This window comes from Danio aesculapii, chromosome 7 (genome assembly GCF_903798145.1).
Source record: "Danio aesculapii chromosome 7, fDanAes4.1, whole genome shotgun sequence".
Taxonomy (NCBI): Eukaryota; Metazoa; Chordata; class Actinopteri; order Cypriniformes; family Danionidae; genus Danio; species Danio aesculapii.
The window spans coordinates 68,491,320-68,509,442 of record NC_079441.1 but is presented as its reverse complement, the minus strand read 5'-3'; the positions used below and the strand labels follow the sequence as shown (position 1 = coordinate 68,509,442).

Here is an 18,123-nt window from a genome sequence, read left to right as displayed (position 1 = left end):
TCACCAGTGTCATTTGCACATTTACTACAGACAATATGGGGCTTTATTTGAACAATCTAAGCACTTGGTCTACAGCGCACGGGGCACCTAGGGCGAATAGTCTGCACACCCAGTGCAAGGTCTAAAGGGGTTGTCCTAATTCTCTTAATGAGTTATTGGTATGTTTTGGGTGTATTGAACCAATCAGAGTCTCATCTCCCATTCTCTTTAAGAGCAAGTTTTGGTCACGCAATGGTGAATTCACTATTCACATGGCAGACTTTGTAACTGAAATACAGAATGCTTCACTATAGCGAGGAAATGGATCTGCAATTTGCCAATGTCATTCGTCACTACTGCTGATATGTAGGTGTGAATAACTATCCTTTATGATGTGTAGGCATTTTTAAATTTATGTAGACAATAATATTTTACTTAAAACATTTTAAACCTTAACTTTTTAAATATATTTAAAGATATTCGTGGGTTACTGTACATCCCTGTGTGTGTAATATGTAACATGTATGTGCATTTTGGACTATAATTAGTCTATCACTAATTAGACCCCCTAGATTTTCACAATTTTTTAGATTTTTTGCAATAAAAATGAATGATTTTGTGGTGATAATTGCCACAAATTTGCGGACAATTTTGCGATTAAAATATCTATAAATATAAAAATGTATATTAAAAAATGAGTAAGGGCTTCCCCTAACGTAACACACCTAAAACACGGGTTTCTGTAAAACTCGTCAATGGCAGAGAAACATTTTCTCTCGTCAACGGCAGGGGAAGAGGTAAGCGAAATCATTTATCGATTTAACGCACATCAGCCATACATGTAAAGCAAAAATAATGTCCTTCAATTCGGTCACGTCCAGCAGCCGTCATCCTTGAACCAATTTCCATAATTGTAACCTGCTTGCTTTTCTGTCTGTTCCATTGCTCCGTTTGTTGGATGTTTGCTCCCACTTTCTTTTGCAGTCTGAAGTGTGTCAAATGCACAAAACACCCAATTAGTGCCTTGTTATTCACTCGATTTGCGTCACAGGATGTCTAATGGCACCTTTGCATTGATTTACTGCACAGGCTGCAAAACAATCTCCCCCCGCTTCCATGTAATGTTAGGATTGTGATGCAGGTGAGATGCCTTTTTTCGAGAGACACTCAAATACTTTACGTGCGCTGCATGCGTATGCAACGTCTATAAGTCATGTAAAACAATTAATTGCAAACTGAAATAAATATAATTTGATTATATGGTTTGGAATTGGATGTTTTATGACATTCTTAAAATTTTTACAATTATTTTGCGTTTAAATTAGAAATTTTGCAGGACTGCAAAAAATGTAGACTTTTTGTTGATTTTGCGTTGGATTCAACCATCGCAAAATCGAGAATAACTAGGGGGTCTGACTCATGCACTCTTTAAATAACGACAAAAAACCTGCACCATTGACTTTAGAGCAGCTTGTATTTTATCAAACACAAGGTTTATTTCAATAGCAATGCGTCAACAATACGCCTTAACACACCTTCTTTACAGACTTCCATGCCCATGGGTTAACAAATGAATGCATTTGCTATTTAAACAATGTGATGCAAGACTTTAAAATAGTACCTGTGCCTGGCTGAAACTAGCAAAAAGCATTTGTGTTGGGCCTGGCACTACATTGCACCAATGATAGGGCCTATGATGTTTGTTTGTCACACTGCTGTCTCTAATGGTCATACAGCCCATAGTAAACACATAGACAACTTGACGAAACAACAAAGTTGATGAAAGCGAACAAAGTTATATTAATAGTTTTTGTTTTGTTTTTTGTTTTTTTTTTGGGGGGGGGGGGGGGGGGGGGTCACAAAAATGTTCTTGGAGCTCTTCATATGATAATTGTTCAACCACTGAATGTTTTGACTATGTTTTTGGTTCCTTTTCAGGACCTTTCTGTCTATGTAGGATGAGAGAGCTCTCAGATTTCCTCTAAAATATCTGAACTTGTGTTTTGAAGATGAACAAAGGTCTTAGGGAATTGGACCAACATGAGAGTGAGACATTTTTAACTCATTGTAAATGCTATTGTACCTCTGGTCCTTGGTTATCCACTGGCAGAACTGTTACGTTAAAGCAGATCCCGGTGGTCGTGCTGCCTTCCTGGTTGGTCACTGACAGGACAAACTGAATGTGCTGAGGGTACGGTCCGATGTCCAGGATGGGGGGCATGTAAGCCACTTTCATGTAGTTGACTGCGTGCTACAGACACATCCAAGAGGATAGTGTACAGCTTCAGTTGCTTTTGGTCAAATTAAATGTTAAAGATGCTGTGTCTACTTTTTTTGACACTTCTAAAGCATAGAAATGCAATAATATGTTTGCAGATATTTCAGACACATGCTAAGTGAACATACTTGTTTATTTGAAAAACAATGCTACAGTTAATTCTCCTTTAAAAATGTGGGTTTCGTGTCAGAATGTCTTTTTTTTTTTTGTTCTCTATAACCAGCCCACTGCCAGTTTACCCAATTATATTTGGGTTGCCATGATGGAAAACATAGCGTATTTCCAACACAGGCTCATTCTCCAAACGTAGTCCTGTGGACGTTTCTGTAAACTGCCAATTATGTAGCCGGGGATACTTATGGCTGTATTTAATTTTTTTAAACAAATGCTCCGGGTTGAGAGGGTTGCAACCAGTTTGTCCAGTTAGCTTGTCGTGTACATTGGCAGACTTGAGACGCAGAGAGGAGATGACCACGACTACGACAATGGGGTTTGAGTCCAGGGAAGAGCAGGTCCAGAAATCATGTAAGACAAAAACAGAATCCAAAAAATTAAATGAACGAGTAAATAAACTGGGTGAGAATTTGGTAAAATCCAAAACCGTTGTAAAAATCAGACGAGGGCTTTTCTTTTTCTGAATGGCTTTTGTAAATCGCTAGTTGGGTTTTAGGGAAGTAAGTGGGTGGGCAGGTCAATCGATAAAATTGGTTGGGTTAAGGTAAGGAGGAGGGTGGGTCTGTCGATTGGTCGGCCAGCCAGTCAGTCATCCAGTCATTCAGTCAGTCAGACAGACGTTTGGTCGACAGCGGACTCTGGTGGGTTTACGCGAGAACAGCGGGCACTCGCGAAAGAAATTTGAGATATGAAAAAGTGCGCACAGCGGCCTCTTGTGGATTTGTGAAAACAAAAACTGCAAAAATACGTACCTCCCAGGACGTATTTCGCGGTCTCCAGAAATGTTCACGGGACTACATTTTCAGAATGAGCTTGGGTTCCGCATTTCATTTCAGTCTTGAAGGCTGCCTTAACATATGCAGCCGCAGCTTAAAATGTGACCTTCGGAGGACAGTAGCAGCGTCCAAAATCAGATGCAGACTCAAAGTTATAGAAATCCACATGAGGTGGTTTTTAATTAGCAACTAATATCAATATCCAACCCAGGCTCATTCTGAAAATGTACCCCTATATAGATTTTTGGAGAGTGTCAAATACATCCCAGGAGCTATGTTATTATGCAATTTATGTTTTTGTGATTCCACCAGAGGCCGCTGTGTACACTTTTTGAGATCTCAAATTTCTCTCACGAGTGCTATTTGTGCCTGCTGTTCTCGCGTAAATCCACTAGAGGCTGCTGTCGAATGACTGACTGACTGACTGACTGACCGATCGACTGACCCACCCTCCTCCTTCCCTAAATCCAGCCAATAGTATTTTCAAAAGCACCGATTGACCAGCGCCCACCCACTTCCCTAAACCCAACCAACAGTTTTAAAAAGCAATGCAGAAAAAGAAAAGTCATCGCCTGATTTTTACCACATTTTCAGATTTTACCACATTCTCACCCTGTATTTTACTTGTTTATTTTATTTTTTGGCTTCTGTTTTTGTCTTACCTGAATTCTGGAACCGTTCTTCACTGAATTCGAACCCCATCATTATGGTCAAACTGGTAACATCGGGAAAGCTGTCCATTTGGAGGTAAGCAGTCAGCTGGTTAGTGCGAAAAGGAACGGCGTGATACTGCCCCGTAGCGTTCATTTTAAAGACGAAATGCAGCCATACGTATTTCTGGCTACATAATTCGCGATCTCCAGAAATGTATATAGGGCTACGTTTTCAAAATGTGTTGTATGTTGTAAATATTACAAATGTAAGCATTAGCTGAGCAGCTTAAAGTGTAAGGCTCTATCTTCAGGACGCTCACTACTGTTGGGGTTGTCAATCAGGCAACCTTCTTGTGTATTGAGTGGTAGGAGAGGGGGATGGTTGAATAAAACCCCCTCCAACATTTTGAATTTGGACTGCAATACCTAGTTCAACCACTAGATGTCAATCCTACAAACTGCAGGTTTGAACCCAAGCTCAGAGTGTTTACCTGTGTGAAAAGTCTCAGCATCGGCGCGTTTGAGTCTTTTCTAAACTTTGGGATGCTGTCAACCAGAAACAACCTTCCTGCATCAGACCCTCTGTAAATTACAACATTCAAGTCAAACATGTCAAGTCAAATTCTGCAGGTGACATTTTAAATTGTCCTATTGGGAAAATGTGTGTTTTTTATGCAAAGTGGTTTATTTTATACCCATAGGTGGTGGTGTAGAAAGGTGGGGTGGTGACGGTGTATGTAAGCTCACTGTCTGGGGACTCCAAATCTACAAAGTGCAGTTGTTGCTTGGTCAAATAGACGACATCAGTCTCATTGATGACCAAATGTCTTGATACACCCGGAGCTTCCCTTGGAGGCTGATCAGGCACTGGCTGGATCTGAATCACAATGACCTGAAAACAATTATTATAACCTAATTATTGAAGAATCATAAGTAAAAAAGTCTGTTTACACCTGATTGACTGCTAGAATACCCCATGCTGGACCCTTTTCACATTTCCAGGTTTCTCAGTAGCAGAAGTCACCATAGTTGGGTAAAGTTAGAGCGCAGTGAATGGGAGAGTACAACAAATTACTTTTTACTTGCTGATATAATAAAATAAAAACTCAATGATGGTGTTATTAAGACTTTCAGAAAAAGGAAAAAATAGTGTGAGACTGATAACGGCAGACAGACGAGAGAACAATGTCAAATTTATTCCTCTGCCCAATAGACGCTGCACTAGAAACGCCTCGCACAAGTGGTAATTCGTTTTTTGTAATTTATGCAAAGATGATGTAATACATAAATAAATACATATAAATATACATATGCTTTAAAAAAATCGAAATATTAATAACTTCCAGTGATTTAAGATGCTGATGATCATTAAACAGGCTTGTAAAAAGGGTCCATTAAATAAGTTGACGGAGATACTGCATTGATTGCTGAATATTAATGCATTACCTGAGGCTCTGAAAGGTTAGGAGGGTCATGAAAGTCAGACAGCACCACCTCAAAAGAGTCATCAAACACCTCACTGCCTGAGTGCCGATAATAGATGATGGAATGGAAGAGGTCTTTCTGAAGAAAACGGCTCACAGGGTATCCTGCAGAATAATAGAAATAATATGAGTATTGTTTATGGCTATTTGATGCATTCATTTTCCTTCGGCTTAGTCTCTGATTTATCAGAGGTCTCACAACAACACGGGGAGAACATGCAAACTCCACACAGAAATGCCAACTGGCCCAGGCGGGACTCGAACCAGCGACCTTCATGCTGTGAGGCAACAGCGCTAACCACTGAGCCATCGTAAATAAATACATAAATAAACTCTAGCTCCTCTGTACACTGTAAAAATGTTGATGTCTTAATATTTTAGTTGAGTCAAATTGAATTTTTAGTCATCTCAACTTACATTACTCAAACACATTAAGCAAACATAATAAGGTTAAACTTTGAATAACTTAAAAATGCAGTTGAAACCCAATTGACTTATTAAATTAAGTTAAAGTAACATAAATCATTTGTTGTCATGACTTTTTGTCATAGTTTTTCACAGTGCAGCTCACACCCTGCCTGCACCAACCCCAAGCATTAGAGAAATAGCTGGATGACCATCCCTTTAAGAGTTACAGTATGAGTTTCTTAGGCATTAATTAAGTTAATTATTTATTTGTTTTTGTTTAAATTAAATGTAATTATTTTTAATATATAGATTTTTTTATAGTGATTGCTAAAGTGTCTCCAAAAGTGCATTTACACAACCCAATTTTCAACTAAATACTGAAAATGTGTTATACATTTGACAACATTTTGAGTCATTTTGAGGTCTCCAAAATGCAAAACTTTATTATTTAACTCAATTATAAAATGCAAATATTATTATTATTACTGGTGGCGCAGTGTGTAGCGCTTTCGCTTCACTGCAAGAAGGTAGCTGGTCAAGCCTCAGCTAGGCCATTTGGCATTTCTGTGTGGAGTTTGCATGTTCTCCCCGTGTTGGCGTGGGTTTCCTTCGGGTGCTCCGGTTTCCCTAAAGTGAATTGGATAGGTTAAATTGTCCATAGTGTATGAGTGTGATTGAGAGTGTACGCGTGTTTCCTAGTAATGGGTTGCAGCAGGAAGGGCATCCGCTGTGTAAAACATTTGCTGGATAAGTTGGTGGTTCTTTCCACTGTGGCGACCCTGGATCAATAAAAGGACTAAGTCGAAAAGAAAATGAATGAATGAATGAATTATTATTACTCAGATTGCACTATTATTCTTGTCCAGGACCACATTATTAATATAATTTGTTCAGTACTCCAATATTTTGGACAATACATAATTTTACTTATGCACATATATTCCTTTAATATATATATATATATATATATATATATATATATATATATATATATGTATACACATCGTCATATTTAGGTGGTTAATTGGACGTTACAAGGCATTTGTTAGGGTGTTGTGGGTGGTTAATAGTTAATGAGTATATTTACATTTAGTCATTTAGCACAGTGTTTCCCAACCCTGTTCCTAGAGGCACACCAACAGTACATATTTTGGATGTCTCCATTATCTGACCCATTAACTTCAGGTGTTGGAGTCTCTTCTGATGTTATGATAAGATGATTCAGGTGTGTTTGATTAGGGAGAGGTTGAAAATGTGGACTGTTGGTGTGCCTTCAGGAACAGGGTTGGGAAACACTGATTTAGCAGATTTGTCCAAAGCGACTTACAACTGAGGAGGCATTCAGCGATTCAACAAGAAGAGGCAATACACACAAGAAGTGCTAATTACACAAAGAAACTGTAAGTACTCATAGAATCAAGTGCTTATTTTATAGAGAGAAGAATGTTTCTACAGGTGGTTTGTCAAGCCCACTCACCTGTGTGAGGCACACTTTATGAATGCACAATGTTTTTAGAGATATGGAGTGATTGTAAAAAAGTGCAAATGTGCTAAACTGGTGCAAGTGTGGATTAAAGTGTCAGAGAGATGAAAGAGTGTGTTTTCTACAGGTGGTTTATCAAGCCCACTCACCCATATGAGGCACATTCTGAATTGTATAATGTTTTATCTTGTGGGTGACTTATTTATTGATTTGCTATTATACTGAACTAATATTTACATCCAACCCTTTTCCTCACCGGTGATCCCAGGTCCAGGCATCTTCATGATTTCTCCAGCCAGTGGAGCTCTGGTGACGTTAAACATGATGTAGTCGTCACTGGAGTCCATGTCGCAGGCCTGCAGGATGGATCCTCTCAGCAGAGCCGTCTGGCCTTCAGAAAGCTCCAGCAGCATGTTGGTAATGAGGAACGGCGGACTGTCATCTTTGGGCAGGATGTTGATGGGAAACTTGTGTCTAGTTTGATGTAAGCCGTCAGTGATCCGGAAGACTATATAATCTTTAGTAGTGTCGCTGTCATCGTGGTGATAATGTACAACACCGCTTTTAATATCGTTCACGGTGACCATGAAGCCTTTTCCACCTGACATACAGAAAAACATACAGTGTTTTGAGTGCAACGATATGACTAAATTATATTAAAGGTGCAGTATGGCATTTTGGCCACTAGAGGGCACATATTCATAATAAACAAAGGCATAGTGTGCTGTGACTGAGTGTGGAATCATGGGGAGTTGTTGTCTTCATTACATACTTTGGGACCCCTGCAGAAATCACGTTGACGGATTAGCTAAAGCATACAACATTATGAAGCAGAGTAAGTCTGAAAGAAGCGAAAGGAGAGAAACTCTGAAGTAATTGCTAATGAGAGACGAGCACCACATGAAAACAGCAGAGCTTTTATTATGCCACCGTTTCTGGATCTTCCTCCCGTGATCACATGGAGAAGAAGCAGCGCTGTTTTATCAGACTAAATACATTTTAAGCTTCAGTTATAATGCTGCTGTGTGCAGGCTAATAAAACATACAACATATTAACGCATCTTTGCTGTTTCCCTGTTTTTTATAAAACCACACATGGAAATCGAGCGTGAGTGACGTCATTAGCATAAACACAGGTTATTAGTTCAAGAAGACCCTTTTCACATTTCTAGGTTTCTCAGATGTCATCATAGTATGTTTAACTTTGTATGCAATGAATGGGAGAGTACCACAAATACATTTTCTGCAATACAATTTGCTCAGATAACAAAAGAAAAACCAGAAGAGAGGGAAAAACTGCTAATTTTACTGTCCTGCCACCAAACAGCTTGCATAAGCGTTAAATAGTTCTTTGATGCAAAGATCGTATAATACGAAATACAGTTGTATAAATGTACATACTTTAAAAATGCATATAAATATATATAAAAAAAGGTTTTAAGATGCTGGAGACCATTGAAATGTATCAGCAATGTCTTGTGAAAAATATTTGTTGCTTATTTCTCTGGATTCTTCAAAACATTCTTTGAAAAATTTGGGATACTGTAAGTACATACGGTTGAAGTCATAATTGTTAGCCCTCCTGTCAATTTTTTTTTAAATATTTACCAAATTATGTTTACTAGAGCAAGGAATTTTTCACGGTATTTCCTATAATATTTTATCTTCTGGAGAAAGTCTTATTTGTGTTATTTCGGCTAGAATAAAAGCAGTTTTTAATTTTCTAAATCTTATTACACAATGACTTGCCTAATTACCCTAACTTGCCTAATTAACCTAATTAACCTAGTTACGCCTTTAAAGATGCTGTAAGTTTTTCACTTTTCTAAAGCATAAAAGATATTTAAGAAATATGCCAAGTGAACATTCTTGTTTATCTGAAAAACAATGCTGAACTCAGATATTCTGCTTTGAAAATGTGTTTTCCGTGGTGGAACGCTGTCTTTGTTTTGGTCATTTTAACCCGCCCACTGCCAGTATTTCATTCATTCATTCAGAAAGGCTCTGGTGGACAGTAGCAGACTACAAAATGAGACACAGATTCAGTTCCACATGAGGTTATTAATTAGTAAATTATATAAATATTACAAGCGTAAACATTAGGTGAACAGGTTAGATTGTAACCCAGTGGCCTAACAACACGCTTTGTGACAAGATGAGCAATTTGGCTGTTTGCACCAGACAAAACACCACAGAATTTTAAATTCAGCCATTCAGAAGCACAGAATATGCACTCACTCACGAAATGGTAAGGTTTATAATCTATTTAATACATATTAACCCTCTTGACATTAGTAAATGTACATGCTGATTCACATGTTTAGTTATGAAGTTCAATTTCAAACGGTTTTTTTTATGTTCAAGATCTGAGGTGAACTATCTGCTGCTGCTTTCAGTATATGGCAGTAAATGTCATGTAAAATGGCATTCAAACTCACATTATTAGCATTTAACACTGAATAAAGCACATGAGGTTTACCTGAGGTGATCATAGTTTTCTGTTGTTCCCCTGTGAGATATAGAAGCTGTTTCTAATATGTCAATTCGAGGTGTTGGTTAGGACAAAAACTCCTTTTAATATGTAAAGTATTCCTTCTATCGGGTGCCTTTGCTTTTATTTAGACCACGGTTTAAATCCCTCCCTCCTGTCCTCAATCTGGCAACCTGCACTTTGTTTTGATCCAGGAGTGCAATACCTAGTTCAACCACTGGGTGTCAAACTTACATACTGCACCTTTAAGCTGAATACTAATATCTTGAAAAATAAAATGTCTAGTCAAATATTATTTACTGTCATCATGACAAAGATAAAATATTATTAGAAATGAGTTAATAAAACTATTATGTTTACAAATGTGTTGGAAAAAAATCTCTGTTAAACAGAAATTGGGGAAAAATATACAGGGGGGCTAATAATTAAGAAGGGCTAATAATTCTGGCTTTAAATGTAAATGAGCAAAATTTATAACATTGTTCTTGTGGTTTTTAGATTATTTAATGAAAGAAATTGTACGTATTGTGCCTTTAATATTACTGTATCTGAGATAATTTAAGATAATATAAATAATCTGTTTACAGCAGGTATACCTCTAACAGTGAGTCTGCCATGCTGCAGGCCGTCCACAGTGATGATCTTCACAGCCTTCAGGTTGTCGTTGTCAACAATCTGCAACTGATCCCATGTGATTGGACGAGACTGACCTTCCAACAAACTGAGACCTAAAGAGATAATTCACCCAAAAAATCTAAATTATATTCAGTGTCATCCTTTACTCACCCTTGACTTGTTCCAAAACCAGTTTGAGGTTGTTGGGTTTTTTTTTTTTTTTTTTTTGGTGAACACAAGAGAAGATATTTTGAAGAATGTTTGAAATAGAAAATGTTTTTGTCCTACAATGGAAGTCAATGGTTACTGCTTTCCATCATTCTTAAAAATATCTTCTTTTGTGTTCAACAGAAGAAAGAAACTCAGTTTGTTTCTTCAAAGATCAGTAAAAGATGACAAAATTTTAATTTTTAGTTAACTGAGCCTTTAATATTAAAAAATATGAATAAAAATCAGCTCACATTGTAATCTTTTAGATCAACAGATACTTTCTGATTTTCCCCTTAAGATCTGGTGATATTTATATTTCCCTGGTATTAAATCACCCAGTGATCTTTAATGATTCAAATATTAATTAGCATTCATTTTAATTAGATTTTCATACAGCTTAGTACCATTTAAGTTCAGTCTAAGTATTTTGTGATGCTAGTTTTATTATAAAATGCTTAATTGAAAGTAAATCGCAGTGCAATGAAAATGTATTCCGTTAAATTAAATTGCCTGAATGTTTAACTTACACATATGAACATCTTTATGTCACTACATAATTCTATTGCCTATAATATAGTTAAAGTGTAATGCTGCATACAGTATACTGACAAGTAAAGTATGCTTACATTTTTACTGAAACGCCACGTTTTTAAATACGAGTAATAATGAAGTTGTAATTTATTATATTTTAAACATGTTGACTTTTAATGATACATCAAATAACATGCTGCAATTAAACATATTGTCAAGTACTTTACCAGTATAAACGTATTGAATTTAAAATATTGCTTCTTACATATAAAGCTTTAAATAATCTAGCTCCTGTTTATCTAACCAATCTTCTGTCTCGCTACAATCCAACTCGCTCTTTAAGATCTCAAAACTTAGGGCTTCTGGTAGTACCTAGAATAGCAAAGTCGAGTAAAGGAGGTCGAGCCTTCTCATTTATAGCTCCTAAACTCTGGAATAGCCTTCCTGATAACGTCCGAGGCTCAGACACAGTCTCCCAATTCAAAACTAGATTAAAGACCTATCTGTTTAGTAAAGCATACACTTAGTGCACCACTTAGCGGGCTTCCACACAAGTTCTGCATCTTTTTTATATACACTATGAACAGCAGCTACGCTAATTATTCTCTTTATTCTCCATTTCCATCTGGGGATACTCTTCCCGAGGCACTCAGACTATGCAGAGTCACTGATTCGATCCAAGACCAACGACGAGATGATCCCAAGGTTTCCATATCCTGGACCAGGCCGTATCCTGAGCAGCTACTGTGGTGGTCATGGAGGAGTGGAGAACATGAGACTGATTCCTGTGACGCTCCAGAGACAGACGAGTCTTCGCTGAGGCCAGCTTCCAGCCTCCGCCGCTGAGACTGCAGCTCTGCACAAGACGTTTGGCCAGCGGAGAAATTAAAATGGTCGTGCCCAACTGAGTCTGGTTTCTCTCAAGGTTTTTTTTCTTCACTTTCGCCATTTAGTGAAGTTTTTTTCCCTCTCCGCTGTCGCCACTGGCTTGCATGGTTCAGGATCTATAGAGCTGCGCATCGTTGGATTTGCTCTTCAATATTTGGACTCTCAGTAGTGATTATTAAACCACACTGAACTGAGCTCAACTGAACTGAACTTAAACACTACAAACTGAACTACACTGTTCCTATTTACTATGACCTTTTATGTGAAGCTGCTTTGATACAATCTACATTGTATAAGCGCTATACAAATAAAGGTGAATTTAATTGAATTGAATATATTTATGTTAATCTTGTATTATTGTATCTTGTAGAATTTAGAAATTTGTCATTTTTGTTGCAATAAAACTCTTCTTAAACTAAAAATCTTTCTATTCCTAAAGATGTTAGGCAAGCAAACTTTTATTTCAATGGAGAAATCTGTTTAATAAAACTGTTTTGTTAAGATGAACCAAAATATATTGGCTTAATTCACTGAGAAATGGATAAAAATATTCAATTTGTTAAAAGATTCATTAAAGTGTTGCATGCAAAACTGTTGCAAACTATTTATTTGTGTTGAATTTAAACAAACAAATTAAATTTAATAATGTTCAACTTAATTTGTTTGTTTAAATTCAGCCCAAATAAATTGTTTACAACCACGTAACATTAAAAAAATTTAGTAAATCCAAGGAATCATCTTTGAATAATTTTTTTCAGAGTACAGTAATGTGTATGAAACTCAATACAGACCCATATTCCAGGAGACTCTTGGGGCATTGGTATCCGCTGTCCTGATGGACACGTGAACCGTCACAGGCTGGCTTTTCTCAAAGTAGAAATCATGCACTTCAAACTCCACCTTAGCAGAAATGAACAATGCATACTACTGCATTAAAGAGGGATATAAAAAACTCTGTTTAAAAAGACAGCACACTAAAATTTGAGGTGACTTTTCCAGTAAAACATTACAGATTTTTCTAGCTAAAACCACACTGATCTACATAAGAATATATGTCATGTCAACAAATTTCGCTAAAATGTTATGTCTATGTGGTTAACAAAGTTTTCTGGACAAACATTTTCGTGTTGAACAGGGATGTTGATATTAAAATAATTTGCGCATGTGTGACATGACGATCGAAGGCTAAGCTTGTTTATCTGTTGCTTTCAATAAAAAATTAATTGGAGAAGTTGTAAGAGGGGTGACACAGTGGCGCAGTGGGTACAGTCGCCACACAGCAAGAAAGTTGCTGGTTTAAGCCCCAGCTGGGTCAGTTGCCATCCTTGTGTTGGTGTGGGTTTCCTCCGGGTGCTCCAGTTACCCCCACAGTACAAAGACATGCGTAAGAGGTGTCTGAGTGTAAACGGGTGTTTCCCAGTACAGTTTCGGGCTCTGGCGCGCTTTGCACTCACACTACAAGCGTACCGCATCATAGCCCAAGTGATCCGCGCTCAGGCACACCTCTTTCAACCGGGCCAGGGCCGGCCAAGTGAACTGTACATGAGCCTGATTCAGAGCACTCACACTTCTCAAACGATCCAGGAAACGGGCCTAGGCACGGTTCTCATAGCATAGTGTGAGTAGACCCTAAATGTTGAGTTTTAGGATGCACAAATGAACACCAGAGTCTTCAGAAACTGCCGTCTTCTGAGACACTTGTGCTAAATGTTCAGCTTTTCACAGAGATAACCTTAGTCCTGTTTTGAATAAGCTGCCATGCTGATGCATAGGTGTTCATAGCTCCGCCCTCTTTTGAAAAGAGCACAATCTCATTTGAATTTAAAGCGACAGTCACCAAAACGACACAATTAGGATCAAAGCCTAAAAGGTGCAGTTTCAAAGTGTTATCAGACATTATTTGTGTGAAATTTGGAGCTGAGACTTCACACACACACACACGTCTAGGGACATCAGAGGCTTATTTGACATCCTGTAAAAAAATGGACATAAAAAACAGTGTGCTAAAGAGTTTCACCTCATAGTTCCTGCGGTGTGTGGCGCTGGAGTTGGGAGGCTGGAAGCTGATCAGCATGTCATTCAGATCCGTCCAGCTGAAGGAGGATACTGGTTTGGTGTGATCCGACAGGTGAGTAATGAAACCTTCACTAGGCGGTTTAGTGATGTTGAACACCAGCCTCTGCTTGGGCGTCTCGTCATCCTCTGCATCCACAGTCGCAGTGGAGAGAGGAGTCAGGATGAACTGGTCCACCTCCAGGATGAACATGGACATGAAGGCAGCTTTGGGCGGCTGGTTGGGCAGAGCGCCTGTAATGGTCACCGGGATCCAGGCCTGCTCCGACTGATGGACAGATGGACAGAACATGCTTTCACTGACTTCAGGTAAAATAGTGGGTTTTGATGTGTGTAATATCTGTACTTTGTATAACTTGACATTACCAAGACTTAATAAATTGTCATAAATCTGTCATAAACATGATTATTAAGTATTATAATTGTGCCAAGAATATTTTTCTGATCACTCTTATGTTCAGTGGAACAAAAAAATCACTACAATTTCTCATTAAAAGTGTCAATAATCTGTCAAATAATTTTAAAACAACATCATTAATATTTAATGACATTTAACGACATTTTAATGATAAATTCGATTTGTAAATTCGAGGTCAAGAGAAATTTTAATGACTGAAACTTCATTGCACAATTATAATGACCTCATGACAATGATGTTCATTCATTCATTCATTCTTTTCGGCTTAGTCCCTTTATTAATCTGGGGTCACCACAGCGGAATGAACCGCCAACTTATCCAGCATATGTGTTACCCAGTGGATGCCCTTCCAGCTGCAACCCATCCCTGGGAAACACCCATACACACTCATTCACACACAAACACTACGGACAATTTAGCTTACTCAATTCACCTATAGCGTAAGTGAATCCGGAAACCGGAGCTCCCGGAGGAAAACCCGGAGGAAACCCATGCCAGCATGGGGAGAACATGCAAACTCCACACGGAAATGCCAACTGACCCAGCTGAGGCTTGAATCAGTGACCTTCTTGCTGTGAGGCGATTGTGCTACCCACTGCGCCACCGTGATGCCAACAATCATGTTTATGACAGATTTAAGTTGTCTTGATAAAGTCAAGTTGCCAAGACAAGATGTATGATGTATTTGTTTATGTCAAGTTATCATAGCAAAGACATCTCAAACGATGTAATCTTTGCATTTAATTTAATGACACTTAATGACAGCTCATATTCATGAATCATGGCATGTGTCATATCATGATTATAAAGGTTTCATTACAGTCCTATTAACACCCCCTTCAAGTAAAGTGTTACCAGTTGTTTGTAATACCAAACCTGATCTAACTTATCTAACTAATAACTTCCAGAGGCTGAATCTGCTTTATCTGGCATGGAGAATGTGTTTTAACTACAGATTCATTCATTCATTCATTCATTCATTTTCTTCTCGGATTAGTACCTTTCTTAATCTGGGGTCACCACAGCGGAATAAACCGCCAATTTATCCAGCATATGTTTTATGCAGCGGATGCCCTTCCAGCTGCAACCCATCACTTGTAAGCGTCCATACACACTCATTCACACACATACACTACGGACAATTTTAGCTTTCCCAATTCACCTGTACCCCTTGTCTTTGGACTTGTGGGGGAAATCGGAACAACACAGTAATGTGAATTTAGGATTAACACCTTTACTATGCTCCTGCTCCGAGTGTCTGTGAGGTCCAGTCTGATGGAGATGTAATCTGTATGTGGAGACGGGGGATCGGTGTGCTGGTAGCGGATGCCCATCATCAGGAAATCATCGCATGGCACTTTGGTGATTTTCAGCAGTTTGAGACCCTTCAGACAGTCGTCAGTCTTACAGTGAGCTCTGGCTTTGTTATCTGCAGGACAGGGGGGAAAGTCATGCACCAATATTAAATTACAAAATGATCACTCAGAAATCATCCTATCATTTGCTTCACTGTTTTAAATGCAATGATATTCTGCAATGTTTCTGTTAATATTACTGTGTACAGAACGTGTAATCACATGATACCTTTAAAATTTTGATAAGCTCTGCTGAATCCAAGTTGTCTGCGAATAACATTTTGCATCCGTCAATTTTAAAATACAGTATTCTGTGGAAAACCTAATAGTTCTCTCCTATACCATAATTACATCACAGGCTCATTGTGAAAACATACCCCCGTATACATTTCTGGAGAGCATGAATTATGTAGCCAGAGCTACGCATTTCATCTTTAAAATGAATGCTATGGGATGGTTCGGTTTTTGTCACGCCACCAGCTGACCGCTTACTTCTGCTGCGTACATCGGTGGACTTGAGACGCAGAGAGGAGTTGACCGCGATGACGAGGTTTGAGTCCGGCAAAGAACGGTTCCAGAAAGCACAAAAGGCAAAAAATAAAATAAACATGTAAATAACAGGGTGAGAACATGGTAAGATCTGAAAATGTGGTAAAAAATTTGGCGGCTGCGAGGGTTTTTCTTGAAAACACTCTCAGTTGGGTTTAGGAAAGTGGGTGGGTGGGTTGTGTGGGGGTATCGGTAGGTCAGTCAGTCAGTCGACAGCAGCCTCTGGTGGATTTACACAAGAACAGCAGGCGCGAATGGCACTCGCGAGAGAAATTTGAGATCTGAAAAGGCATACGCAGTAGCCTCTGGTGGATTCATGAAAACAATAACTACAAAAAAACGTACCTCCTGGGGTGTATTTTGCGATCTCCAGAAATGTAAATAGGGGTACGTATCAATAATGAGCCTGGGTTGCATAATTATATTTTGAAATAGCAAACAGCTTGGGTCAAAAGTTGACATTAGGTTGTAAAATGAAACAAACAAACAAAAAATCCATATACAGTTGAAGTCAAAATTATTAGTCCTCCTGTTACATTTTAATTACAAAAAAATATTTACCAAGTGCCTTATAACAGAAAGAAGACTGTATAGATTTCTAGACAGCACAAAATACGTCCTAGGAGGTACTTTTTTGCAGTTTTTTGTTTCACAAATCCACCAGAGGCCACTGTGTATGCTTTTTCAGATCTCAAATGTATGTTGAGAGTCATTTGCGCCTGCTGTTCTCGCATAAATCCACCAGAGGATGCTGTGTATGCTTTTTCAGATCTCAAATTTCTGTTGCGAATGTCATTTGCGCCTGCTGTTCTCGCATAAATCCACCAGAGGCCACTGTTGACTGACTGACTGACTGACTGACTGACTGACTGACTGACTGACTGACCTACCAACCGATACCTCCACCCACCCCCTTCCCTAAACCCAACCGATAGTGTTTTCAAAAGCACCGATTGGCAGTGTTTTCGAAAGCAATCCAGAAAAAGGAAAGTCCTCGCGCCCACCTGTTTTTACCATGCTTTTTCAGATTTTACCATGTTCTCACCCTGTTATTTACTTGTTTATTTTATTTTTTGTCTTTTGTTTTTGTTTTACCTTCTTTCTGGAACCGTTCTTTGTCAGACTGGAACCCTGCAAAAGCCGTCCACATGGAGGTAAGCAGTCAGCTGGTAGCGCGAAAAGAAACAGAAGCCATCGGCGTTGTCATACCGCCTCAAAGCGTTCGTTTTAAAGAAGAAATGCAGCCAGACGTACTTAAAACGTAAAAACATTAACTGGATTAGTTGGCGGTTCATTCCGCTGTGGCGACCATAGATTAATAAAGGGACTAAGCCGAAAAAAAATAAATGAGTTAATAATTTTGGAAAACAGAATTAATAATTTGATGGTTTTTACCCAGCTGTCTCCTAAGAGAAACAAAGCTGTCGGGTTCATCTCCTCTGGGCCCGTCTGCTTTCTCTGGTTCTCCAGTCACCAGCTGACCGTGAACAGGTAAATACGTTTCCAGATCCGTCAACCGAATTGTGCACTCGATATTGTGTCTGTGTTCATAATTGAAAGACACAACATTTCCATCCAGGACATTCGAGAGGCCGTAAAACTCAGGCACCACCAGATGCTGTGATCCGAACTGAATGATGTTACAGTCGGGCTCCATGATTTCAACACGGAGAGAGAAGAGCTCGCTGTACGTCTCCGTCTCTGTAAATCTAAACAACATAATCTACATTAAAGGCAAAAAATCTTTTTTATAAGGGG

At 38.6% G+C, this 18,123-nt stretch overlaps 1 protein-coding gene across 1 annotated transcript in view; it reads right to left on the bottom strand.

The window, feature by feature from the left end:
* Positions 1-18,123, bottom strand: part of frem1a (Fras1 related extracellular matrix 1a) — a 65,987-nt gene that overhangs the window by 44,393 nt on the left and 3,471 nt on the right. The window contains exons 3-12 of the mRNA XM_056462409.1: positions 17,761-18,074; positions 15,694-15,890; positions 13,988-14,311; positions 12,762-12,870; positions 10,323-10,454; positions 7,492-7,836; positions 5,307-5,449; positions 4,556-4,752; positions 4,352-4,442; positions 2,063-2,230 (exon numbers count right to left, since the gene is read on the bottom strand). Coding sequence (XP_056318384.1) covers positions 2,063-2,230; positions 4,352-4,442; positions 4,556-4,752; positions 5,307-5,449; positions 7,492-7,836; positions 10,323-10,454; positions 12,762-12,870; positions 13,988-14,311; positions 15,694-15,890; positions 17,761-18,074 — 2,020 coding nt within the window. The remainder of the gene's footprint in view (positions 1-2,062; positions 2,231-4,351; positions 4,443-4,555; positions 4,753-5,306; positions 5,450-7,491; positions 7,837-10,322; positions 10,455-12,761; positions 12,871-13,987; positions 14,312-15,693; positions 15,891-17,760; positions 18,075-18,123) is intronic.